Source organism: Babylonia areolata, chromosome 21, assembly GCF_041734735.1.
Source record: "Babylonia areolata isolate BAREFJ2019XMU chromosome 21, ASM4173473v1, whole genome shotgun sequence".
Taxonomy (NCBI): domain Eukaryota; kingdom Metazoa; phylum Mollusca; class Gastropoda; order Neogastropoda; family Buccinidae; genus Babylonia; species Babylonia areolata.
The window spans coordinates 26,338,647-26,359,894 of record NC_134896.1 but is presented as its reverse complement, the minus strand read 5'-3'; the positions used below and the strand labels follow the sequence as shown (position 1 = coordinate 26,359,894).

General features: G+C 43.3%; 1 protein-coding gene and 1 non-coding gene across 4 annotated transcripts; one reads left to right on the top strand and one right to left on the bottom strand.

Moving 5' to 3' along the window:
- Positions 1-632: 632 nt before the first annotated feature.
- Positions 633-13,054, bottom strand: LOC143296313 (protein angel homolog 1-like). Of its 3 annotated transcripts, none has more exons than XM_076608173.1 (6): positions 12,967-13,054; positions 12,143-12,410; positions 10,855-11,117; positions 9,929-9,998; positions 5,331-5,518; positions 633-4,858 (listed from the first exon to the last, which is right to left on the bottom strand). In XM_076608173.1, the coding sequence occupies exons 2-6, from the start codon at positions 12,399-12,401 to the stop codon at positions 3,809-3,811; spliced, it is 1,830 nt and encodes a 609-aa protein (XP_076464288.1). In that variant the 5' UTR covers positions 12,402-12,410; positions 12,967-13,054; the 3' UTR covers positions 633-3,808. The 3 variants fall into 3 exon arrangements, with proteins under 3 accessions (XP_076464288.1, XP_076464290.1, XP_076464289.1); XM_076608175.1 differs by having other exon boundaries at positions 12,182-12,410; XM_076608174.1 differs by having other exon boundaries at positions 12,186-12,410.
- Positions 13,055-19,052: 5,998 nt separating this feature from the next.
- On the top strand, positions 19,053-19,124 carry Trnad-guc (transfer RNA aspartic acid (anticodon GUC)). The gene has a single exon. It is a non-coding gene; the product is annotated as a tRNA-Asp (tRNA).
- The last annotated feature ends 2,124 nt before the right edge of the window (positions 19,125-21,248 follow it).

The window sequence follows — 21,248 nt, the reverse complement described above, 5'->3', positions numbered from 1 at the left end:
TCTCCACTACAATCAAATTCTAGCCCAGACACTTGGGACAGCAGTTGTCTCCTCCTGTTCTAATGATCATAATTGGATGTGGCTATCATACACACCCACAGCTGCTGAGGAGGACCTGTTGCCACTTAGGTGTTCACAATTTACAGACCACTTCAATTCTTTGAACGCACATTTTATTTTCTAAAGTTCACTCTGCGACTGGACAAAGTAGGGCAGCTTGCACTTGTGGACATATTCGCACATGTGGTCTTGAATGAGAGCACTATCGAACTCGCTGTGAAGAGGAAACTAACACACTGATCAGCATCTGAATTCAAACCACCCAAGTCAGAGGTCAGAACCTCTTTTACACAGTCTTTGTCATTCACTACACAAGTGAACATTAGAAAATAAAATAGAATAGAAAAAACAACAACAACAGCTTTTACTCAAATTGTATTGTATTGTATTACTTTTTAATAAAACAGACATCTCTGTGTAAAATTCAGGCTGACCTCTCCAGGGAAAGCACATCACCACAGTGCAGTGCCACCAATACTTTTTCATCTTTCTTTCAGTCTGCAAGTTTGTTTTTTTTTTTGTTGTTGTTGATTTTTTACAAAGTAGATTTTTTTTTTTTTGGGGGGGGGGGGGCAGAATTTTGCTAGGGACAATCTTTTGTTGCTGTGGGTTCTTTCATGTGTGGCAAGTGCATGTTGCACATAGGACCTTGGTTTATCTTCTAATCTGTAAGACTAATGGCCACAGATCAATGATCATAAATCTGCCTCTCCAATGGCTCAGTTTAGAACCAAGTGAAGAAGAAATTTAAGTTCTTTTTCACAGGTGGTACATAAATCAAAAAATATATATACAGCTAGATATGTACATATATGAAAGACCATGTAGTTTCAAAGTGATTAATTAAATTCTAGGCAAACGTCGGCCACAAAGCATTCAACACATTGCAGTCTCCAATCCTTGTGGCTCGTAAGGCCTCCACAAGAGATCTCCACTACTGCCTATCTTGTGCTGTCTTCCTGTAACCATAACTTTGATCTCTGGCAGCTTCATGAAGCATTTAGATTGTGGTTTTTTTCTTGCAGAGATTTGGAATACATCTGAACTGAGATGACTTTAAGTACAGTGGAAGGATGGTTCACTGCCTTTGCTTAGATATCTGATGAGTTCACAGGGGACAAATCTTGAGCCATGTCATGCATAACAAATGGCTCTCTCCCTCACAGAGATTTAAAAGGCCCCAAGTTGCTGTCTTTGAAAAAATTGACCCTCTCGTAATCCAATCCCCCCTTACCTCTTAAGAATTTAAAATTTGTAAAAAAACAATTTTATTTCACAGAAAGCAGTGTCCTTTGTCAAGGAAATGGATGTGTCAAGGACATCTCAACTCACTACAATAAATGAGGAGTGAATAAAAGATGTAAGTATGTCGTCATCCAAACACTTTGGTTGTTACAACGTTAATGCATGATTGGAGACACCATGGCTTAAATATTCTGTCACTGAGAGAACTGTATATTGATGCTATAGAACTGCACACTATGGCCAATCACAGCATGATAGTCAATGCTAAGTGACAGACTATCAGACCACATTTGTAGACTGTATATATCCATATCGTTTCACAATCACAGGTCTGTTTGAGGAAAGGAAATCAATAATTCAAGTGATATGTTTGTGGGTCACCATGATCTGGTTCAACAGGATCTCAGTGACGTAATCATGCATTTATTTCATCTGTTCCAGCTCTGACCAAAGCAATATCAACCTGGGGTATTGAACAGTAGCATTGTAAGCTCTGAAACCATACTAATCAAATTATTGTTTTCAGGTTGCCTGGAGGTCACATATATTACCATGGTGATAGTGTGAGATGCATGGATGCATGAGATAAAATACTTAGCAAAAGTGCAGGTGCACACATTTATGGCTGCACACTGTTCTGACTTCCAATCTTTTAATTTTCATCCATCTTCCATCTATTCAGAGCTTTCATCTTTCTAGTTGGAATGTCCTTATGGAATCATCTATTAGAAATCATCACTATTTCACAGTCTTTCAAATTGTCATGCGCTCCACTGTATTGTCATAATGCTTGATGATATGTAACTTTGCACAAACTGCTGTGTCCAGAGCCACAGAGTCAAACATCATAACCCTGATCATTATACAGCAAATCTAAGCCAAGAACTGTGTACAGTGAAACTTGTCATCAATGTCACTGTGTGAAAAGTTATATCTATGCAACCATATCAAGAATATGACTGCCATCTACTATCCTGTGGAATCTTTACAACTTGACCAACAGTACTTTGTGCAAGACTGTTGTCAAAGCATCTAAATCAATGGTGAGGTGGGCACAATTTCAGAATCAAGCATGGCAGATTGCAGACAAGCAGCAAAACAGTGAATCCTGTTCACTTCAGAGCAAAGACACTCTCCTATGCATGGCACGGATGTATAAGTTCTAAGTTAGAGAATGAATATTCAATATGCACTGCATTTATGCATCACAATACATATCAGTGAATTTGTAAGTGACTATATGAATATATGAGTGTATACATGTGTGTGTGTGAACTCAGTGCTACCACCAAGCTGAAGGTAAATTGTGCACTGGTCCTTACCACCCTTCTTTATGCCAGCGAGACCTGGACTGTCTACAGCAGATATGCAAAACAGCTCACTCGCTTCCATCTGAGCTGTCTCTGCAGACTCTTCCACATCAAGTGGCAGGACAAAGTCCCTGACACAAAAGTCCTGGACCGAGCTGGCCTCTGCAGTGTCTACACCCTCCTGCAGAAAGCCCAAGCCAGGTTGGCTGGACATGTGGTCAGAATGCCAGACAGTCGACTGCCTAAGCAGCTGCTGCACGGAGAACTGTGTCAGGGCAAGCGCTTAGTTGGAGGGCAGAAGAAACGCTACAAAGACTGCCTCAAAGCGTTCTTCAAAGACCTGGGCGTTGAAATCAACACGTGGGCGACGCTTGCTCTGGACCATCCAGCTTGGTGCAGCAAGATCACCACAGGAGATCTCGTGCAGCTGAAGCATCACCTAGGCGCAACGAAAGCATCAAGCAACATCCACTGCCACAACACCCACTCACTTGTGTCCAACATGTGGGCGAGACCTCAGGGCCTGGACTGGCCTCATCAATCACCTCCAGACACACAGCCATTGATCTTCCATCTGATTTTTGAAGCCGTGGTCATCTTCAAATCCAAAGGACGAACATCATCACATGTGTGAAAAATGTTTTTTGTTTTGTAATGATCAGTTCATTCTCATTCTAATACACTAAATTATCAACTGAGTAAACAAATATCTATATCCATTTATATTGATTTATATCATATTTATAATGAATATATGAAATTTAATTCCTTGCTTGGTTGTACATTCCTTTGCGTGAAATCGTTCATTTATTTATTTATAGTCTTTTCATCTAAGATCATGATATCAGATTGTGTGAAAGTACCCTGTATTTGTGGTCTATATCCCACATCACCAACACCAACACACAGCAGCTTGGCATCATTCTGTACTGACTCAACATCTATTATCATTTTATTCTGTTCATGCATTATTTTCAACAAACACACCCTTTCTAACAAAGTTTCTCACTATGACTGAATTCTAAACTTGGCATACCAAGAATCTTCATCAGCATACTAAACATACAATCTTGTTTTCATATTTAATGTTGTAATCACACAAAGCAGCAGCTTCACACAACAGTTGTGGTATGAAGAAGAGATGATAATGAGGTGGATAAGGAGATGACTGGCAGGGAAAAGAAACAGAAACATCACAACAGCAGAAACTTAGTTATAAGACACAAATGATCGGAGGGGACTAGCGCGTTGGGAATGCCCCCTAATGCGTCCAGTTCCTCCCCAGACATCAGACCGTAGCGGCCCAGCAGCTTGAGGTGTCCCTCCTCCACCACCCTCACCTCCACCTCCTCCTCCTTCACACACACATCTTTGTAGTCCACCGAGTAAAAAATGTAGTCCACTGTGCACTCAGCACGGCTGTGATGTGTGGTCACTTCATTCACATCGCCCAAGCGTTGGACCTTGTGCCTGTAGGCTGAGAAAAGGTTGAGGCGATGGGACAGGCACCCGGAACTGTTGGGCATCAGAGGGGGCAGGTCCTTCTTCCTGGAGTGTCTCTTCTCTGTCCTGTCAGCATGATCACAGTGACAGTTCTCAACACTGACTGTGTCACTGTCAGTGACCGTGCCCTCTGCACAGCAGTCTGATCTGGGCGACTTCTCGCAATCTTTCTCTGCAGAGTTCTTGTTTTCCCTCTGAAGACCTTGTCCCACGGCTGCCTGTTTGTCATTCTGTCCTTTGTAACTCTGACCCATTGCAGTGTCTGTGGACTGTGAGAGGGAAGCATTGTTGTAAGACTGATAGGACTGCCGAAGGCGCTCCACTGCCACGCTGTGGTACTGGCACAAATCCGTCACCCCATACATTGGTGACAGAAAGTGGCGCTGAAGGAAGTTGCTGCCACCCCTCCAGCTTTCCTGCTGCCCAGACATCTCCTTGGTGATCAAGCCCTCGTATTTGAGGGCGCTTGTGATGAGGAACTTGTACAGGTCACTGTGAGGTTCCATGTTAAAGTCTCCTGCCATAATGACAGGACAGTATCGCTCTGCTCCCATGTTGTCCCAGGTTGGGGTGGTACTGGAGGGAGGCTGCCTTTCCAATGAAGGTCCAAGGTAGGCGTGTTTGTCAATCTCGGCCAACAGGATCATCAGCTGTGCTAATTTGATGTCACCTCGACGAGGGTTGAAGAGCAGGTGAGTGTTGGCAATCAACACTTTGTCTTCTGGGTTGTGCTTCGTCTCCTGCAACATCCATTTAAAAAAAATCTATTTTCAAATGTATCTTAAATATCTATAGCTGTCTGGTAGGATTCAAAGAACCATCAGTTACAATCATTGAAGGGTTTAATATATATTCATCATACACAGCCAGACCCAAGCTTGTTGTGTTGAAGTCTCAGCTGCGGTCCACACAGAAATAGCATTGCCAGACTGCCATAATGCCACCCTGCACTGAATTTTAGTGGTGTTCAGTGGTGCCTTTTCTGATTAAAAACATATGCATAACCCAATCCATTATGCATCCTAATTCTCTTAAGTGAAGACTGCCATTTGTCTCTACAATAGAGTACCAATGAATCTGCAGACAAAAAAGACTTGTCATGAACTCACTACCTGACAGCAAACATACACACACACATATATATATCACACTCTTGTCCTGCACAAGTGCATAAAACCTCCTGTCCCAAACCATCCCAAACAAAAGACTCACCTTTGCACCCTGCGCACACCTCAAGGGCTGCAACTCGACAACAAGAGCGATGTTGTCTCGATCAAGGAGTCCTCCACGACAGTAGATGACAGGAGTCCAGCGGAGCACATGAAACTTGTCCTTTTTCCACATGGTGGCACAGCCGTCACTTTTGTCTCCTGTCCTCTTCTGATAGCATCCCGTGTAACCTGCAGCAAGGCACAAGGAACATGGACTGTTTTTCATCCATTCATAAATTATTCAATTTGTATTTGATCCGTAAATGTGGTGGAAGAGAAAAACAAATCTTGACTTTTTTTTCAAGGGGTGGGTGGGGGAGAAATATTTCCCATCACGCACATACATGCCTAAACGACCAACAAAAAGGGTCATCATGACACACTTTTTTTTTAAAAAGTATATCATAGAGACACTTTTTTCCCCCCCCAATCTGTTGGCATTGTAACACAATCATTGTACTGATCACTGAAACACAATCATTGTGTAAGCACTATAACAAGCAAGAGTTCTCTCCCTGTTATGAAAGTTAGCACTGTTTATTTGTGTCTGCACACATGAAACCACTTGAAAAGCTAAAACCGTTGATGCTACAAGCAACCAAGTCAAAGTGGTTAACACTGCAGACTGATTTGTGGGGGACATGAGTTTGATCCCCATCACAGACCTATCACTGTGGGATTTTTCTGCTGACTCCAAACCAGATGCTGAATGTGTATACCACACGAACTGGAATAAAAATGACACAGCCTGTCCAGTTCAGTGTTGTGATTACAGCCTTCTTCAAGCATAATCATAAATTGGAGGAGAAAAAGTGAATACTTTCAAATTCATGTCAGCTGCTGCCTAATATGCCTAAATTTACCAACACAGAAGACCACAATCTGTGTGTATGTATATATAGATAGATAGTATTGTTCAATAACAATAATAATAATAATAATGATATTTATATAGCGCTGAATCTTATGCAGAGACGAATCAAAGCGCTTTCGCACCAGTCAATCACATGCATGCATAACTCTAAAACTGGAGAAACTGAAAACAAGGAAGAGGCAGGGAAGGGAGGCTATTTTCGGAAGAGGTGGGTTTTAAGGCCAGACTTGAAAGAGCTGAGTGCAGAGACCTGACAAAGCGAAAGAGGAAGTTCATTCCAACTGCAAGGTCCAGAGACAGAGAAAGAACAGTGGCCAACAGTCGTGTGTTTGGTATGCGCAAACGGAGTGGATCCGAAGCTGATCGTAGAGAGCGAGATGGAGTGTAGAGGTGAAGGCAGCCACAGAGATAGGAAGGGGCAGATTTGTGAATACATTTATAACATACAGCACTGATCTTGTACTTTATTCTGTGTGAGACAGGGAGCCAGTGGAGATGTTGTAAAAGAGGAGTGATATGCTCAGATCTTTTCTTTCTGAGGACAAGTCAGGCAGCAGAGTTTTGTATGCGCTTAAGGGACTGAATGGATGAAGCAGGCAAACCAGACAATAGAGAGTTACAGTAGTCAAGGTGAGAGAGAATGAGAGAAACGAAAAGTCTAGATGTTGCGTCAGTGGACAGATATTTCAAGACAGAACTGATGCTCCGCAATTGACAGTAGCAGGATTGATATGTCTGACTGGTAAATTTTTGCACAGACAGTGTGTTGTGAAGGACAAAGCCATGGTTCCTGACTGAACTGGAAAGAGGGATGGATGTACTGCCAAGTTTGATTGTGTCAGATGTGATGAAAGAGAGTTTTTGCATAGTTCCTATGATCATTGCTTCAGTTTTGTCCACCTTCAATTGTAACTTATTTAGAGTCATCCAGTTTTTTTTATGTCCAGGAAGCAGTTGGATGTTTCTTGCAAGAGCAACCACAATTTTTCAGGGGTATCACTCTTCTGGAGTTGAGTGTCATCAGCATTAAAATAATGACTGACATTATGGCGGTTGATAATTTCAGCGAGGAGCAGTGTACAGTGTGAAGAGCACTGGGCCTAAAACAGATCCCTGTGGGACTCCATGTTTGATTTTAACGGGTTCAGACTAGAAATTATTAACAATGACAAACTGGAATCAATCAGTGAGATAAGATTTGAACCAGTTTAGAACAGTGCCGTTGACAGCAAATGTAAAAAGAAGACGGGAAAGAAGGATTGAATGGTCTATCGTATCAAAGGCAGCTGACAAGTCGAGAAGAGTGAGAAGGGAAATTTGTCCTGAGTTGGACGCTAGCAGTAGATTATTCAGGATGTGGAGGAGAGTGGTTTCAGTGCTGTGGTCAGCATGATATGCAGACTGAAATGGGTGGATGAGATTGTTGAAACAAAGGTGGTTGTTGAGCTGCTTCAGGACAGCTTTTTCAAGGAGTTTGGACAGGAATGGAAGATTATAAACTGCTTGATAGTTTTTCAAAATGTTTGTGTCAAGGTTGGGTTTCTTCAGAAAAGGCCAGACAATTGCAGTTTTGAAAGTGGATGGAAACGTTCCAGTGAGAAGGGATGAGTTGACAATATTGGTGGTTGTGGGGAGAAGCTGTGAGACACATGGGAAAAGACAGAGGCTGGTATAGGATCAAGCCCACAGGATTTTTATTATCATTTCTTTCAGGACTTCATGGACTTCTGTTTCAGTTGATGGATTAATGGAATGGAGAGGAGTACCGTTGAATTGAGGATCAGGTTGAGCAGGTTGGAAAGGCATTTGGTCTAAGATGGTATGAATATTTTGGACTTTATCTAAAAACAAAGAGGAGAAGACACTGGGGAGTTCAGATAAACTGTAGGCAGAAGGAAGATGAGTCTTTTTTGCAGTACTGAGAAGATTTGACATGATAAAGCAATTTGGTGGGTGTGGCATCCAGAACTTCAGAAGAAAAGATTTTGTCTTCCCTGATGAGATCATATGTTTGACTTTATTTATTTGTTTTCGGAATATCTGATTGTGGATTTTCAGTTTTGATTGCCATCGCCATTCCCATTGGTGACGTTTGCGTTTTGCAAGTCGAATGTCTTGTGTGTACCATGGGGTGGAAGGTCTATCAGGGAGCATGAGGGTAGTGGAGGGTGCATGTTCATCCAGCACTTGAGAGAGGACAGTGTTGTAATGTGTAGAGATGTCAGTACGGGAAAAAATACTGGAAAGGCGTTCAGCAGCTTGAGAAGAAAAAGTGTTAATGTTGATAGATTTCAGGTTGCAATGAGTAACAGATTTTTGGTTCTGGTAGGTTTTGAAATATTAAGCTAGAATATGACAGCAGAATGGTCAAAAGGAAGTTTGTCAGTTACAGTCACTGACGCAATCATAGCATCAGTCACGTGTGAGGAGCCAGTCCAACGTATGGCCAGATCTGTGCGTTGGTTCTGTAACGAGCTGAGAGAGAGAATGATTGGACAGAGACAGACATAGGCGTTTGACATCAGCGGAAGTCTGGTTGTCGAAATGAAAATTGAAATCTCTGAGGATGATAAGTTTGTGAGAATGAAGGTTGTAGTAATGAAGTAGTGTTTGGAACTCATCGTGAAACAGTGAAGACGTTAGGTTGTTTTTTGGACTAGGAGGAGGACGATAGAGACAACAGAAGATGATTGAGTGACCGGGAACATTGAGAGTGACTTCGAACATTTCAAAAGTATCATGTGGAAAGGTGGGGTTATGGGAGAAGGAAAGAGAAGACTCCGAGATGTCTCTGTAGACGGTGGTGATGCCACCTCCACGAGACAGTCGAGGAAGTGACTTGGTTTTGTATCTGGGGGGTAAGCTGTTTCAGTTTGGGTTCGTGACCTTGTGATTTTAGCCAGGTTTCAGAAAGAAATACGATATCAAAGTTATTTTCAAAAATACAATCAGAAATATAGTCTTTTGATCAGGGCAGACAGACTGAGCATTGACCAGGCAGGTATGAAAGAGATCAAAGGCAGGCTTAGAGGAATTTAATGGTGAAGCAGTTGAGTCAGACAGACAGGCAATGGAAGGAGATGATGGTGACTGAGCAGTGGAGGACAGTGGGAAGGCAGAGAAAGGTCCTGGAGTTGAGATAGGTGTGGAAGGGGTAGAAAGCAGACCAGAGCCAATCACAGGAGATACACTGCATTTTGGAAAAGTGTCAGAAAGGAGACTGTCATGGGAAGTAAAGGAATTAGCTTGAACATGAATGTTGAGGTTGTCAGTGACAGTCACAGCAACAGCAGGGCTGACATCGGAGACAGGACGATCAGTGCAGGGAACAGAGCCCCACAAACGGCGAAGTCTGCCCTCTCTCTTCCTCTTTTTGTCTTTACTCTGCCGATACCCAGGCTGATATGCTGTGTCATGTCATCATGAAGTTGTCATTGTTTATGCCCTGCTGTATTTGACAGCAATGCTCTAATGTAATTGATGTTCACCATGGTGACAGTAGCAGTGTGAGAGCAGAGGTCAGATTGTAAGAGAGGGCTGGGCACGTAAAAAAAAAACATGCCCAAAGACGAAGTGTACTGTGGGCAGGGAGAAGATGGTCGCTGATGCGATAACCAGAGTCAGGTGAGTAGCATTCATTTATGTCAGTTTGTAAATCAAAACACAGATATGACGAATATTATCTATCAAATTGTTCCAAAAGTGGTTGAATGTACAGCACTTACCAAACGTCTCCAGTTTTGGCTTGATGTCGTTATAGAAATGATTCTCTTGTACTTCTTGGAGACATAAAATCTGCAACATTTGCAAATCATGAAATCATTTTTTACTGTTGTGAACTACAGTCTCTGCATCATTTCTCTTGCACTTATTTACATCATTGACAATGTTCTTTGAATATCATTCTCTCATATTCCTCTAGAGCTTCAGACTTTCCTGTTTATCCACAAACTAATAAAGTTTAAGGCATGAAGATTTTACATGGTATTCTTACTAATACTGAAAGCACAACAACAAAAAATATTGTCAAACTGTCTATACAATAAGAATGACAACAGCAACTGGCAACATTTGCTGCTTGCTTGTGCCCTCATTCTGCCAGCTGGTTAGGGGCAGAACATTAATATTTGTTACATATTCACATTGTAGTATTTGTGTAAGAAAGTGAGTGTGTGTGTGTGTGTGTGTGTGTGTGTGTGTGTGTGTGTGTGTACACATGCATGCATGTATGCATGCATGCATACATGCATGTATGTGTGTAATAACAACCTGATATATTCCAGATCAGCCATACTTTAAAAACTGCAGATAGGAGCCATTTCAAATGTATAATGAAGTAAGTATTGCAAAACACCAAACTTTCAACACAGGTCTAAGAACCTGCTCCTACCCACACTTATTAAAAAAACAAAAAAACCCACCAAATTAACAAACCAATGATGCAGAATGGAGCATCAGTTTTTATTCTTGTCAAAATAATACTGTTATTTGAGCACTGCTGGTCAACACCATCGCTTGAGGCATGACCCAAAATATCATGCTTGTTCCATCAAACTAATGGCAGGTCTGTACTTTTGACAGATAATTCACAATCACATCTTCTAAAAGGATTTTCATTAGCATTCATCATGACTCTATGGACACTACTCACATCAGCATTATGATACACTATCTCCGCCACCAATCGACATCTTCGCTGTTCCCAGTTCAGTGACTCGGGACTGCTGAAGGTATAGAGATCAGGGTTAAGGTTGATGAGGTCTTGTGCCAGGATGTTGTAAGACATGACAGTGAAGGTCACTGGGTGACGACTGTTACCCTGCGCTGCCAACACATCTCCATTCGCCTGATAGCAAGCACCCAGCTCCGTCAGTTCCCATTGCCGTGGAAGTTGACACTCTTTCTGCTGATGGTCTGAATAAAATGCACTACAATATAACATAATCAATACAATAGGCATAAAACGATAACACAGTATTTCTTTCATTTTGCATTCGTGAAAAGAAAATCCCATGTTTACTTGTATATTATCTATAAATGGGATTTTATACTTATAACCATTTTTACCACTCACCATATAGACAGACATTACTCTAATTACCATTCTGATTTACTATTCTGTTCTGGACAAAAGATGGAAGACAGTTAATCCACATACACATACAAGAACACTTAAATCATTTCAAAACAACATACAGTTTCCACTGGTTCTTAAAATTTAGTTTGAACAGTTCACCTTCTAAAATTAGAGGTGGATAATACACTTGATTTCTGTTTTAAACAGTCCCTAATGATACCTAAGAACGACATTCAAAAGTGAACAGAACTGCATTCACAATATTCATACATGCACAAAGAAAACAGGAAAGCAAACTAAAATCAACAAGAAAGCAACACACGACACATCAGTTTCAGCTTGTAGACCCCATTTCAAATCTCAAAGACCACAACAAATGGACAAAAGCACCAACAGCAGCATGCAAAAGCAAATATGATTTTCAACTTCAAGACAAACATATACATTAACTGTCCCCACTCCAATGATAAACTGGAACAATGATTTTAATCACTGATACTGAGAAACATAGACAATGTGTCAGTGATCAGTGATATCTGTGAAACATTTCTTTATCCAAGCCAAAACTACTGTCATAAACAGAATGAAAAGCCATTCAGGCAGAGAAATCTGCCATGGCTGCAATCCTACTAACTTAAAGTTAATCATAGAGAAAGGTGAACAGGTTTATAAAACAATTCAGTAATGCTGGAGGGGAAAAAAACTGTATGTGCCAACTCTGAACTTGCATACAGACACAAGATAACAGAAGCATGGTAACAAACACACAGATAGTACATCATTCTCATCAAAGTTCACTATACCATCGCAACAAATATAAATATTATATGCTTCTTAAACAGAAAAAAGAGTGCATGCAAACCCCTTCCTTCTGGGCAAGTTGGACTGCTGACCATCTCACCTACAGCCAACTGAGGGTGGACAGAAGCCTCTTTGCTGGAACAGGGTGAAAAGCTGCGTCTGGGGCGTTTGGAGACTGGCTCCTCCTCCCCTTGTGAACTGACTGCAGATTGGGAATCTGGGGTGTTGGCCTCCATGCATGAACCAAGGGAAGGGGACTGCTGCACTGCCGCTTGCTTGGAAGACATTCCCCCAGTGCTGGGGCATTCTGTTTTGTCCATGATTGTTGTCTGTGAAAGGGCAAATGATCACAGTCAGTGAAAGCAGACAATCATTTTCTGGGGAGTTTTCACACACACACACACACACACATCCATGATTATTACAGTCAACAATGATTACTACAGTCAACACAGTTAATATCAAAATGGTGGACCAGTAGTTACATTGTGTCTGTGCACTACAGGTTAGAACAACATTCAACAGCTGAAGCAAAACTTCACATGCGCACACACACACTGCTTGTGCATGTGTGTGTGTGTGTGTGTGTGTGTGTGCGCGCGCGACAACGAACACAATGGCAATAATGAATACGCATACTCACGTGTACCTACACAAACTTCTATAAGTACGACTGGTGCAAGCATTTTTCCTTCCATCTTGTATGTTATTTCAACAGTTGCCATTTGAATCTGGACTAGGTTTACTATGGCAGTGCTGAGTGGGGAGCGTTTGGTTTCATATGTTACCTAATTTTGGAGATCGAGATACATTCTGAACTATCTCCGCTTTCCTAGTGCGTTGCAAAAACAGCGGACATTGTTAAGCTATTCCACTGTAACGTACCCATTCAGATCAAGTCTTGGAAACGTTGTCATAAAACAAACATTAGTGTGTGCCTTGTGATTGAACGTTGCTTTTGCCAACAGACGACATTTGTCAAGGGACACTACCCTGAACAATAGTATTTTCCAAACACAGTTACCTGAAATATTTACATCAGAAGCACAGTGTCACCATCAGTATCAGTAACTCAAGGCGTCGCTGCGTTCGAACAAAGCCATATACGCTACACATCTGCTAAGCAGATGCCTGACCAGCAGCGTAACCCAACGCGCATAGTCAGGCCTTGTGAAAAAAAAAAGACTGATGTACTTGCAAGGGTCGTTTGACGGCAGAGCACGTTGTAACCCGCTGTTTGGAAAGGAAACCTTTTTTGCCTCCAGAAATTTATAAACACGTGTTACCAGTTTCAAATGTTAACTTTTTTTGGAAAAAGTTCTGTATTTCAAAATGTTCTTTATTAAAGCGAGCTAGTTATGTGTTAAATAGTCCGGCCGAGTTGGTCAGTTGTTTACGGTAGGCTCCCACATCATCCTCTTTTCAAATAATACATAGAAGTATTGCATACAATATTTGATTATTGATTAATTTTCTGTCCTAATCCCGCTTCCCACATCCCCCCTCTCTCATACACACTCTTCCAATATGTTTTTCTTTCTCCAATCACTGACACCCACCCCCCGGCTCTCCATTTTACATTTTCAGTTTACTCTGTCTTTTCCACATTCTGTTCTCTCTCTCTCTCTCTCTCTCTCTGCCTTCCTCAATCCCCCCATCCCCCTCCCCCCTACCCGGCCCACCTCAACCGCCCCCTTTCACTGTCAAGTTGAATATTTCTCCCCCTGCCATTGATTTTCACAAATGATGATTTCCAATTAATGATAAAAAAAATGAATCACCATTATCATAGAAAAAATAATAATATAAATAATAATATAACACAAATACCACCACCACCACCACCACCACCACCACTACTACTACTACTACTACTACTACTGATGATGATGATGATGATGATAGTATCATTTATTTTCAGTCTAATATCATCATCTAAGATGAACAGACAAAAATGAATAAACGAACAAAATGTTTTTCTGTTTTTGTTCTTTTTCCTTCTTATTCCATGCTAAACATTTTATACAAATCTAGGATAGGCTCTCAAGGCCCGGCCTAATCAGTGCGTTGGGTTTATGCGAAGACTGACCAGGCATCTGCTCGTCTATCAGTTCACAAGTTTATTTTGTCAGTGATATTACTGCAAATGTGCCGGGTTAACTTGTATGATGGATCAGTCCGCGCACGTTTTAACACCTCCTTGAGTTTAAAAACTTAACGTACTCTCCTTCGCTGTCAGTATCCAGTCAGGACTGGACAGAAACTGTCTCATGTCTTGGCGGCCGGTGCCAGTCTTCAGTTTAGTTCTGTGAAAGAAATGATCGATGTCTCTCGTCTTCATAATTCCAGGCAGTCAAGTGGATCAGCTACTGAGGAACTCTATGGCACGAACCAGAATGAAAAAGCAGGGAAGTCAATGAACTGAGGCATCAGAACGTGACATCGGCAGCTGACCCTGTGAGCGAGCCGCCGGAACAAAAATGACCGACTGACGCCGCCACAACTTGTTCAGTGTCTGAATTTTCATTCCGGCTCTTGCAGTGCTCACTCAGCCTGGCTTTCTGCGCAGTATTTTCAGGGTATGCATTTGACATTGTATTTGGCTGACTGTCATCGAAGCAGACACAAGTCTAACCAGGGTCTGCCGTTTTTAATAAACGTGGTGAAAGTATGTCGTGACTTGAGTTTTTCATTCAAGCCAACAACACATGAACTTAAGTTGATCTTCGCCGGGGCCAGTCACGCTTATCAAAAGTCTTATTACTTGATCTGCATGGGTGCGGTGACGCCGGTCATTTGCAGCGAGTATCAAGGGGTCAACAATGGGGATCCCCGCACCTCAGTGACCTGGAAGGACTTGCCTGAGCTAATGAAGAACACCTTCAGTTGCAAAGCCATACTGGTGACCTCAGTGCCACCCGAATTTATCACTGAGTTTCAGCTTCTCCAGTACTTTGTGGTACGTGACCACACTGCCACAGGCCCCGGCGATTCATATCATCACAGAAGCAGTCAATAATTCGCTTGAACACTTCATCATGTGTGCACTCAGTGGGGTGGCGGAAATGATGTTGAATAGCATCACATCAGTTTCTTATATTGATATTCTTTCTCAGAGTCATCATCATCATCAGCATCTATTTCTTCTTCTTCTCCTGCTTATTATTTTCATTCTTTCAAGGGAGATGAGGGACATTAGTTTGCAGCTGATCCCTTCCACCCAGACCCTCCTAAAACCCTATTCCCATCCCTCCGCGGGGACTGATTTGCCTTGTTCACTGAGTTGAGGATATGGATGACGGACGAACTGAACTGAGGCGTCAGTGTTTCCAGTCCATTGACCCACTCTGGATTACGGGCCCCTTCCTCCCAGCTCCGCCGTGGTCGGTAGCGAGCAGCCTGTGAAGGAAGTAAAGGGGCTGTTCACTGAATAACAGGACAGTGCTGTTGCCGGTCCAGTATACTGGGATCTTCTAGAATCTGTGTCAGTCTAAGCTCAGGAATTTTGCTCAGAGATTCTGCATAGTTGTTTCCCCTGAGAGGAAGTTGAGGAACCGCCACTTATGGAGACCTTAGCCCGGCTTACTTCTCCTCGGTGCCTCCGTCTTCCTCTTCTTTTCGGCGGCCGGGTTTGGGAATAGGACAACAACTGACACACGCGCGCGCACGACGGACACTGACACACACTGACACACATTCAACAGACACACACATGTTTTTAAAATACTGATTCTTATGTATGTATGTATGTATGTATGTATGTATGTATTAACTTGACTGATGTATGTGTAGTTCCCATTCGGGCTGTCTATGTTGTTACTGGGACACAGCTTGATGAGGACAGAAGTATTCTTGGCTGACCGGCCTTCTTCAGTTCCCCGTCGGGCGGACAGACCCCTCTACCAGGCCATGGACACTAATACCTCAATTCTTGTGTCTATGACCAGGTGTGTGTGTGTGTGTGTGTGTGTGTGTGTGTGTGTGTGTGTGTGTGTGTTCGCGTGTTTGACATTGATGGTATACCGGCTGCTGGTTGTTTGGTACCATGAGCCCGGGGTGGAATTTTCCGAACATGATTATTTGGTGTTTTTACTTTTTACGTTCTCTAAGTGCATGCTGCACATCGGACCGGTGCTTTGGTTTCTTGTCCGAGTCTCATAAGGAAAGACAAGCACCCAGACCAACACTTCGAGTGTCAAATAAATGAGGGATTCGAACCTTGGACCATCGCTTCTGTCGAAACCTCGAGCTCTATCCACTTGGCCTGGTACATCGCCGCAAACTGAAGTGTTTTACTTATTATGGGTTGTGCCTGGATAGATCTGCACGGCACGTTGGCCAGCCAGACCACACACAGACAGTCCATGTTCTTTGTTGCCGTGTCTGACGGAACGATGCAAGCTTTCTGGCTGACTGGATGCTTGGAAAGGCAAAGTTCAGGATCAAGGTCAGTAAGGGACGAGTCCACTTGGAGGTGGTGACACCCATGGTGGGGAAGTCAGACGAGGCAGTTAGCGGCCGTTGTGGGCTGGTCCAAAGGGGTCCAGGGTGGTTTGGTTTGTCAGTGGATTTCGAGTGGACTGGCTGGCCGTCGGATTTCAAGTCTGCTTGTGTGTGTGTGTGTGTGTGTGTGTGTGTGTGAGTGCCTGTTCGCCCGTGTCCTTGGTCCCTTGACGGGAGGTGAGTGTGTGTCACCGCCACTCGTCTGTTCGTGCGTGCGTCCCGCGTGCAGCTCGCGCGTGCTGGCGGTAGGCCCAGACTCACGCACGGGGAGCCACAAACACACGCACGCACACACCGACATCGGCCCGCACAACGCGAGAAGGGCCCAAAACACCGTGGTGGAGCAACTCACTCACCCCTCACACACACACGCACTCAGAAAACAGACACACACACACAGACCACAAGTGAGAAGTCGGCTACTCAACTTCTCTTGCAGACACGCACTTTGCGTCAGTCATCATCGGTGACGCCGCTGCCGAACTCTGCTCGGGAAAAGCGGCGCTGTATGTTCGTTCGCACGCCGCCACCGGCCGAGGCCACGTTGCCGCGTCACCGCCGCGCAACCGGCCAACACGGGACAAGAAAGTTTTGGGAAGAAGACGTCGAGCGCCCGAACATGTGGCGAGGGTGCCCCACTGGCTGTGGACTGGCCCAACAGCGAGGGTAGTAGGGGTCGAAGCCTGGCTTGGAAGAGGCTTGTATTGGTGGCACGAGGCTCACCACGGGACAAGTCAAGAAGAGGCTCACAGCACGTGAGGTTTGCCGTGCCACCCCCCACGTGTCGGCAACTGTGTGTGTGGTATGACTCTTGCTGTCTCGTCACGGCTTTTGTTCGGGTTGTAACACACACACACACACACACTTCCCTGTTGGTCTCACTCGCTCATTCTCTTTTCACCCCCACCCGTCCTCCGCCCCACCACACACACACACAGACACACGCGACGCTGCCGTTCGTTGTGATTGTTATTCGAACGTCGTCTTGTGGTCATAGTGGTTGTGTGCGCGCGTGCACACACACACGCACACGCACACACACACACACACACACGCACACAAACACACAGAGAAGGGGTGTCAGCTCTAGTTTTCAGAGGAAGAGACACGAAGTGTGACGGCTGAACCATACGCTGGAACCCCTTGTATCGCCACAACTGGACTTGGCCGTCGCCGTCGCGATCACCTCTCTCATCTTTCCCTCTCCCCCTCTCCCCTCACTGACATCACCATCTCTACTTGTGTGTGTGTGTGTGTGTGTGTGTGTGTGTGTGTGTATGTGTGTGTGTGTAGGGATGTGTGAGGGACTGATGAAAAAAAGCAACGTAAAAAAAGTGTACTGTCACGTGGGGGACAGGGGTTGGGGGTTGCGAAAGAACTGTGCAGGAATCACCAATGTTTCACAGTTCTGCAGGTGTCATTAACCTCAAGCTCACTTTCACACAAACACACAACAGAAAGAACAATGTTTGCCATTGGCCTGATAATCAGAGAGTTATCATGGCCTCCTGAAGATCAAGTCTGGAAAAAATGAAAAAGCAATCTCGACACACCTATATATCATATATACTGTCTCGGTTAGTAATGTGGTGTGTGTGTGTGTGTGTGTGTGTGTGTGTGTGTTTATATGAACTGATTTGCCCGGTCACGGTCACGGTGCCATGACACTGAGTGTGTCAGTGTCAGCCGTGCCAGTGCATGCGTGTGTGTTTGCGCATGTATCACGGTGTGTGTATAGGTGTGTGTGTGTGTGTGTGTGTGTGTGTGAAAAACATCGGCACATTAGGCCATGGATAGGCCTCAGTTGGCATCATAGTCCGCTTCGCGCGGCCGCGGAACTCAGCGGTTAATCTTTTAATATATACAGACACAGACATAGACATAGAATCTGCTCAAAATTATTGAAGACAGGATGAGAAAGTAATTTACTGTCATGTGTTTATTTGCATTCCTGTTTTGCGGTCAGGCAAACACAAACATCAGGATTATTAGAGGTTAATGGGGAATAATTCTTGCGACTGCATGGAAAAGCAATAACCAGGATTTCCTCCCCTGTGTTTTAGACTCGCTCACTTATGCCATCGAGCTCAGTAGTCCCTTTCAGCTCAGTGACTCATGCACACACACACACGCACACACACACACAGAGGAGTTTTACGCATAAATACACGCAGACGCTTTATGCACCATCACGAAGTTCAGTCAATCTTTACAGATAAGATGTTTCGATTCGCTGAGTCGGACGGCGCGGTTCCTCAGTGGTTAAAACTTACTGACGATAAACCTTTCACTCTTCGTGTGAGTTAGGTGCCAGAATGATCAACGTATTGACTGTGGATGTAACATTGGAAAAAAAAAAAAGATGTAACATTTTACTAATGCATATGTTGACGAAGAATCCGCTCCGCAAAGATGCGAGTGCAATGAAGTTTTCTGATATATAATTAATATTTCCCTTCACAGACAGCTCCTCGGTAGTATAGTGGTCAGTATCCCCGCCTGTCACGCGGGAGACCGGGGTTCAATTCCCCGCCGGGGAGAGCTCGTTTTTTTTTCTTTCTTTTTTTTTTAGTATAAGAGAGAGAGAGAGAGAGAGAGAGAGAGAAAGATTTTATCTTTAATTTTCAAAAGAATTTCTTCGTATTTTTTTCTTTATGAACAAACTTTTATTTATTTATTTATTTATTTAGAGAAGCTTGTGTACGTCTTTGTCAGCATTACATGCACAGGTTAACATTTACACCTCCCCCAAATAAAACAACAACAACAAACAAAACAACACCGTAAAAAAAAAAAAAAAAAAAAAAAAAAAAAAAGAAGAAAAAGAAAGAAAGAAAAAAGCATAGAATATATCATGGTTCAGTCCCGGGGCACGCTTTGACGCCTTGAAACTCAGCTGTGAAACAGTCTTAAGTACGTACAACTCTGTCCTCACACCGTTGTCTTCGCTTATCATCATAATTATTATTATTATTAAATTATTATGATTATGATGATCATCATCAGTATCATCGTTGTTCAGTTGCAAGTTGCATACAAACAATACATATTCCCATGTGCTGTATACATTTTGAAGTACATGTATATATCTCAAACATTACCTCAAAATTACCCGGCTAATTCTGCCACGAATGATTCGTCAATACTACAATATTCCGTTCTCTGAGTCAGTGAGAAACTGATAAAACTAATGGCTAAACACTGCCAAAGCCGTGCACTAGTAACCATTACGTAGAATAAGTTCTGTTCGACATGTTCTCGCTGGTGAAGCATCCAAAACTCTTCAGTGTCCGGCACATCTCTGAGTTTTCCCGCCTTGATTACTGTAACTCACTTCTAGCCGAATCTCCTCAGTAGAATTTATTTATTTATTATTTTTTAGATTGACGCAGAATTCACAAAGTTGAGAATGCTGCAGCTCGCCTTATAATTGTCTTCAAGACTTCTAAGAAGACCTACACTGAAGCCGTTTTGCTGGTTAACCTCCACTCCCTTCCCGCATATTGCTGCGTCAGTTGATTACAAAAACGTCTTGCATGTGTCTCCGATACTTTTTTTTTTCTTTTTCTGGTACTGACGTACTACCCATAGTAGTTGTGTGATCTTATTCAGCATTACGTTAGTTTCATCCCGTTCATTGCGATCACCTGCTGATTCATGTCTTCTCTGTGTCACACATCGTAAAAAGATAATTCAAGGCCAGCGTGCTTTTTCATTCCTTGATCATTGTGTTACCTGGAATCGATTTCCCCACTAAACTCGACCGCAGTACTTAAAAACAAACTATCAGTTCAAATGTGACCTCAAAAGACATCTGTACAAATCGCGGCCTTCATTCAGTGATGGATACCAGTATCTATGTGTTGGCACTCATGTGGTGTGCCGCCTTTGTGTGTGTGTGTGTGTGTGTGTGTGTGTGCTTTGTCCTGATTGGCACATTTGATTTGTCTTGTTCCTAAGTCATGTTATAATGTCCTTAGGTGTTATTTTTTTCACGGTAGCCACCCCCACCCCTCGATTGATGTTGATTGATGGCGCTCTGGGCCCCTGTGCTAAGCAGGTGCAGATCGCATTATAAATGCCGGCCATTGTTATCATTAACATCATTATCATGAACACCAAAAACAACATCATGCAGCATGCAGTCATCATCATACAGCAATCATGAAGCCAACAGAAACAAACAAACAAACACCGGAATCCCAACACACACACACACACACACACACACACACTCTGAAGAACAAACACCGGAATCCCAACACACACACACACACACACACTGAAAAAACAAACACCGGAATCCCAACACACACACACACACACACATACACACTGAAAAACAAACACCGGAATCCCCCCCCACCCCCCCCCGAAACACACACACGCACACTGAAAAACAAAAACCGGAATCCCAACACACACACACACACACACACAGAGGACAGTAAAGACGGACGAAGAGGGCAATGAAAAGCCGGACACCATGAAAGAAGAAACACGGTGGACTAACTTTTGACACTGGTGTCGGGCTTGTTGGTGTCTATGCACTATGACTGACGTACACTAACCATGCAGACCGCTCTGTACACTACAAGGAAAAGCAACAACAAACAAAACATATAGATCTACAACGTCCGAAGCACTGAGGAACAAATCTGCCT

Excerpts from the sequence above, each read along its gene's own strand:
- LOC143296313 (XM_076608173.1), bottom strand. The coding sequence starts at position 12,401 with ATGGACAAAACAGAATGCCCCAGCACTGGGGGAATGTCTTCCAAGCAA. Across the intron at positions 9,999-10,854 it reads TAGTGTATCATAATGCTGAT|ATTTTATGTCTCCAAGAAGT; the intron begins GTGAGTAGTGTC and ends CAAATGTTGCAG. Across the intron at positions 4,859-5,330 it reads GGTGTGCGCAGGGTGCAAAG|GAGACGAAGCACAACCCAGA; the intron begins GTGAGTCTTTTG and ends TGGATGTTGCAG.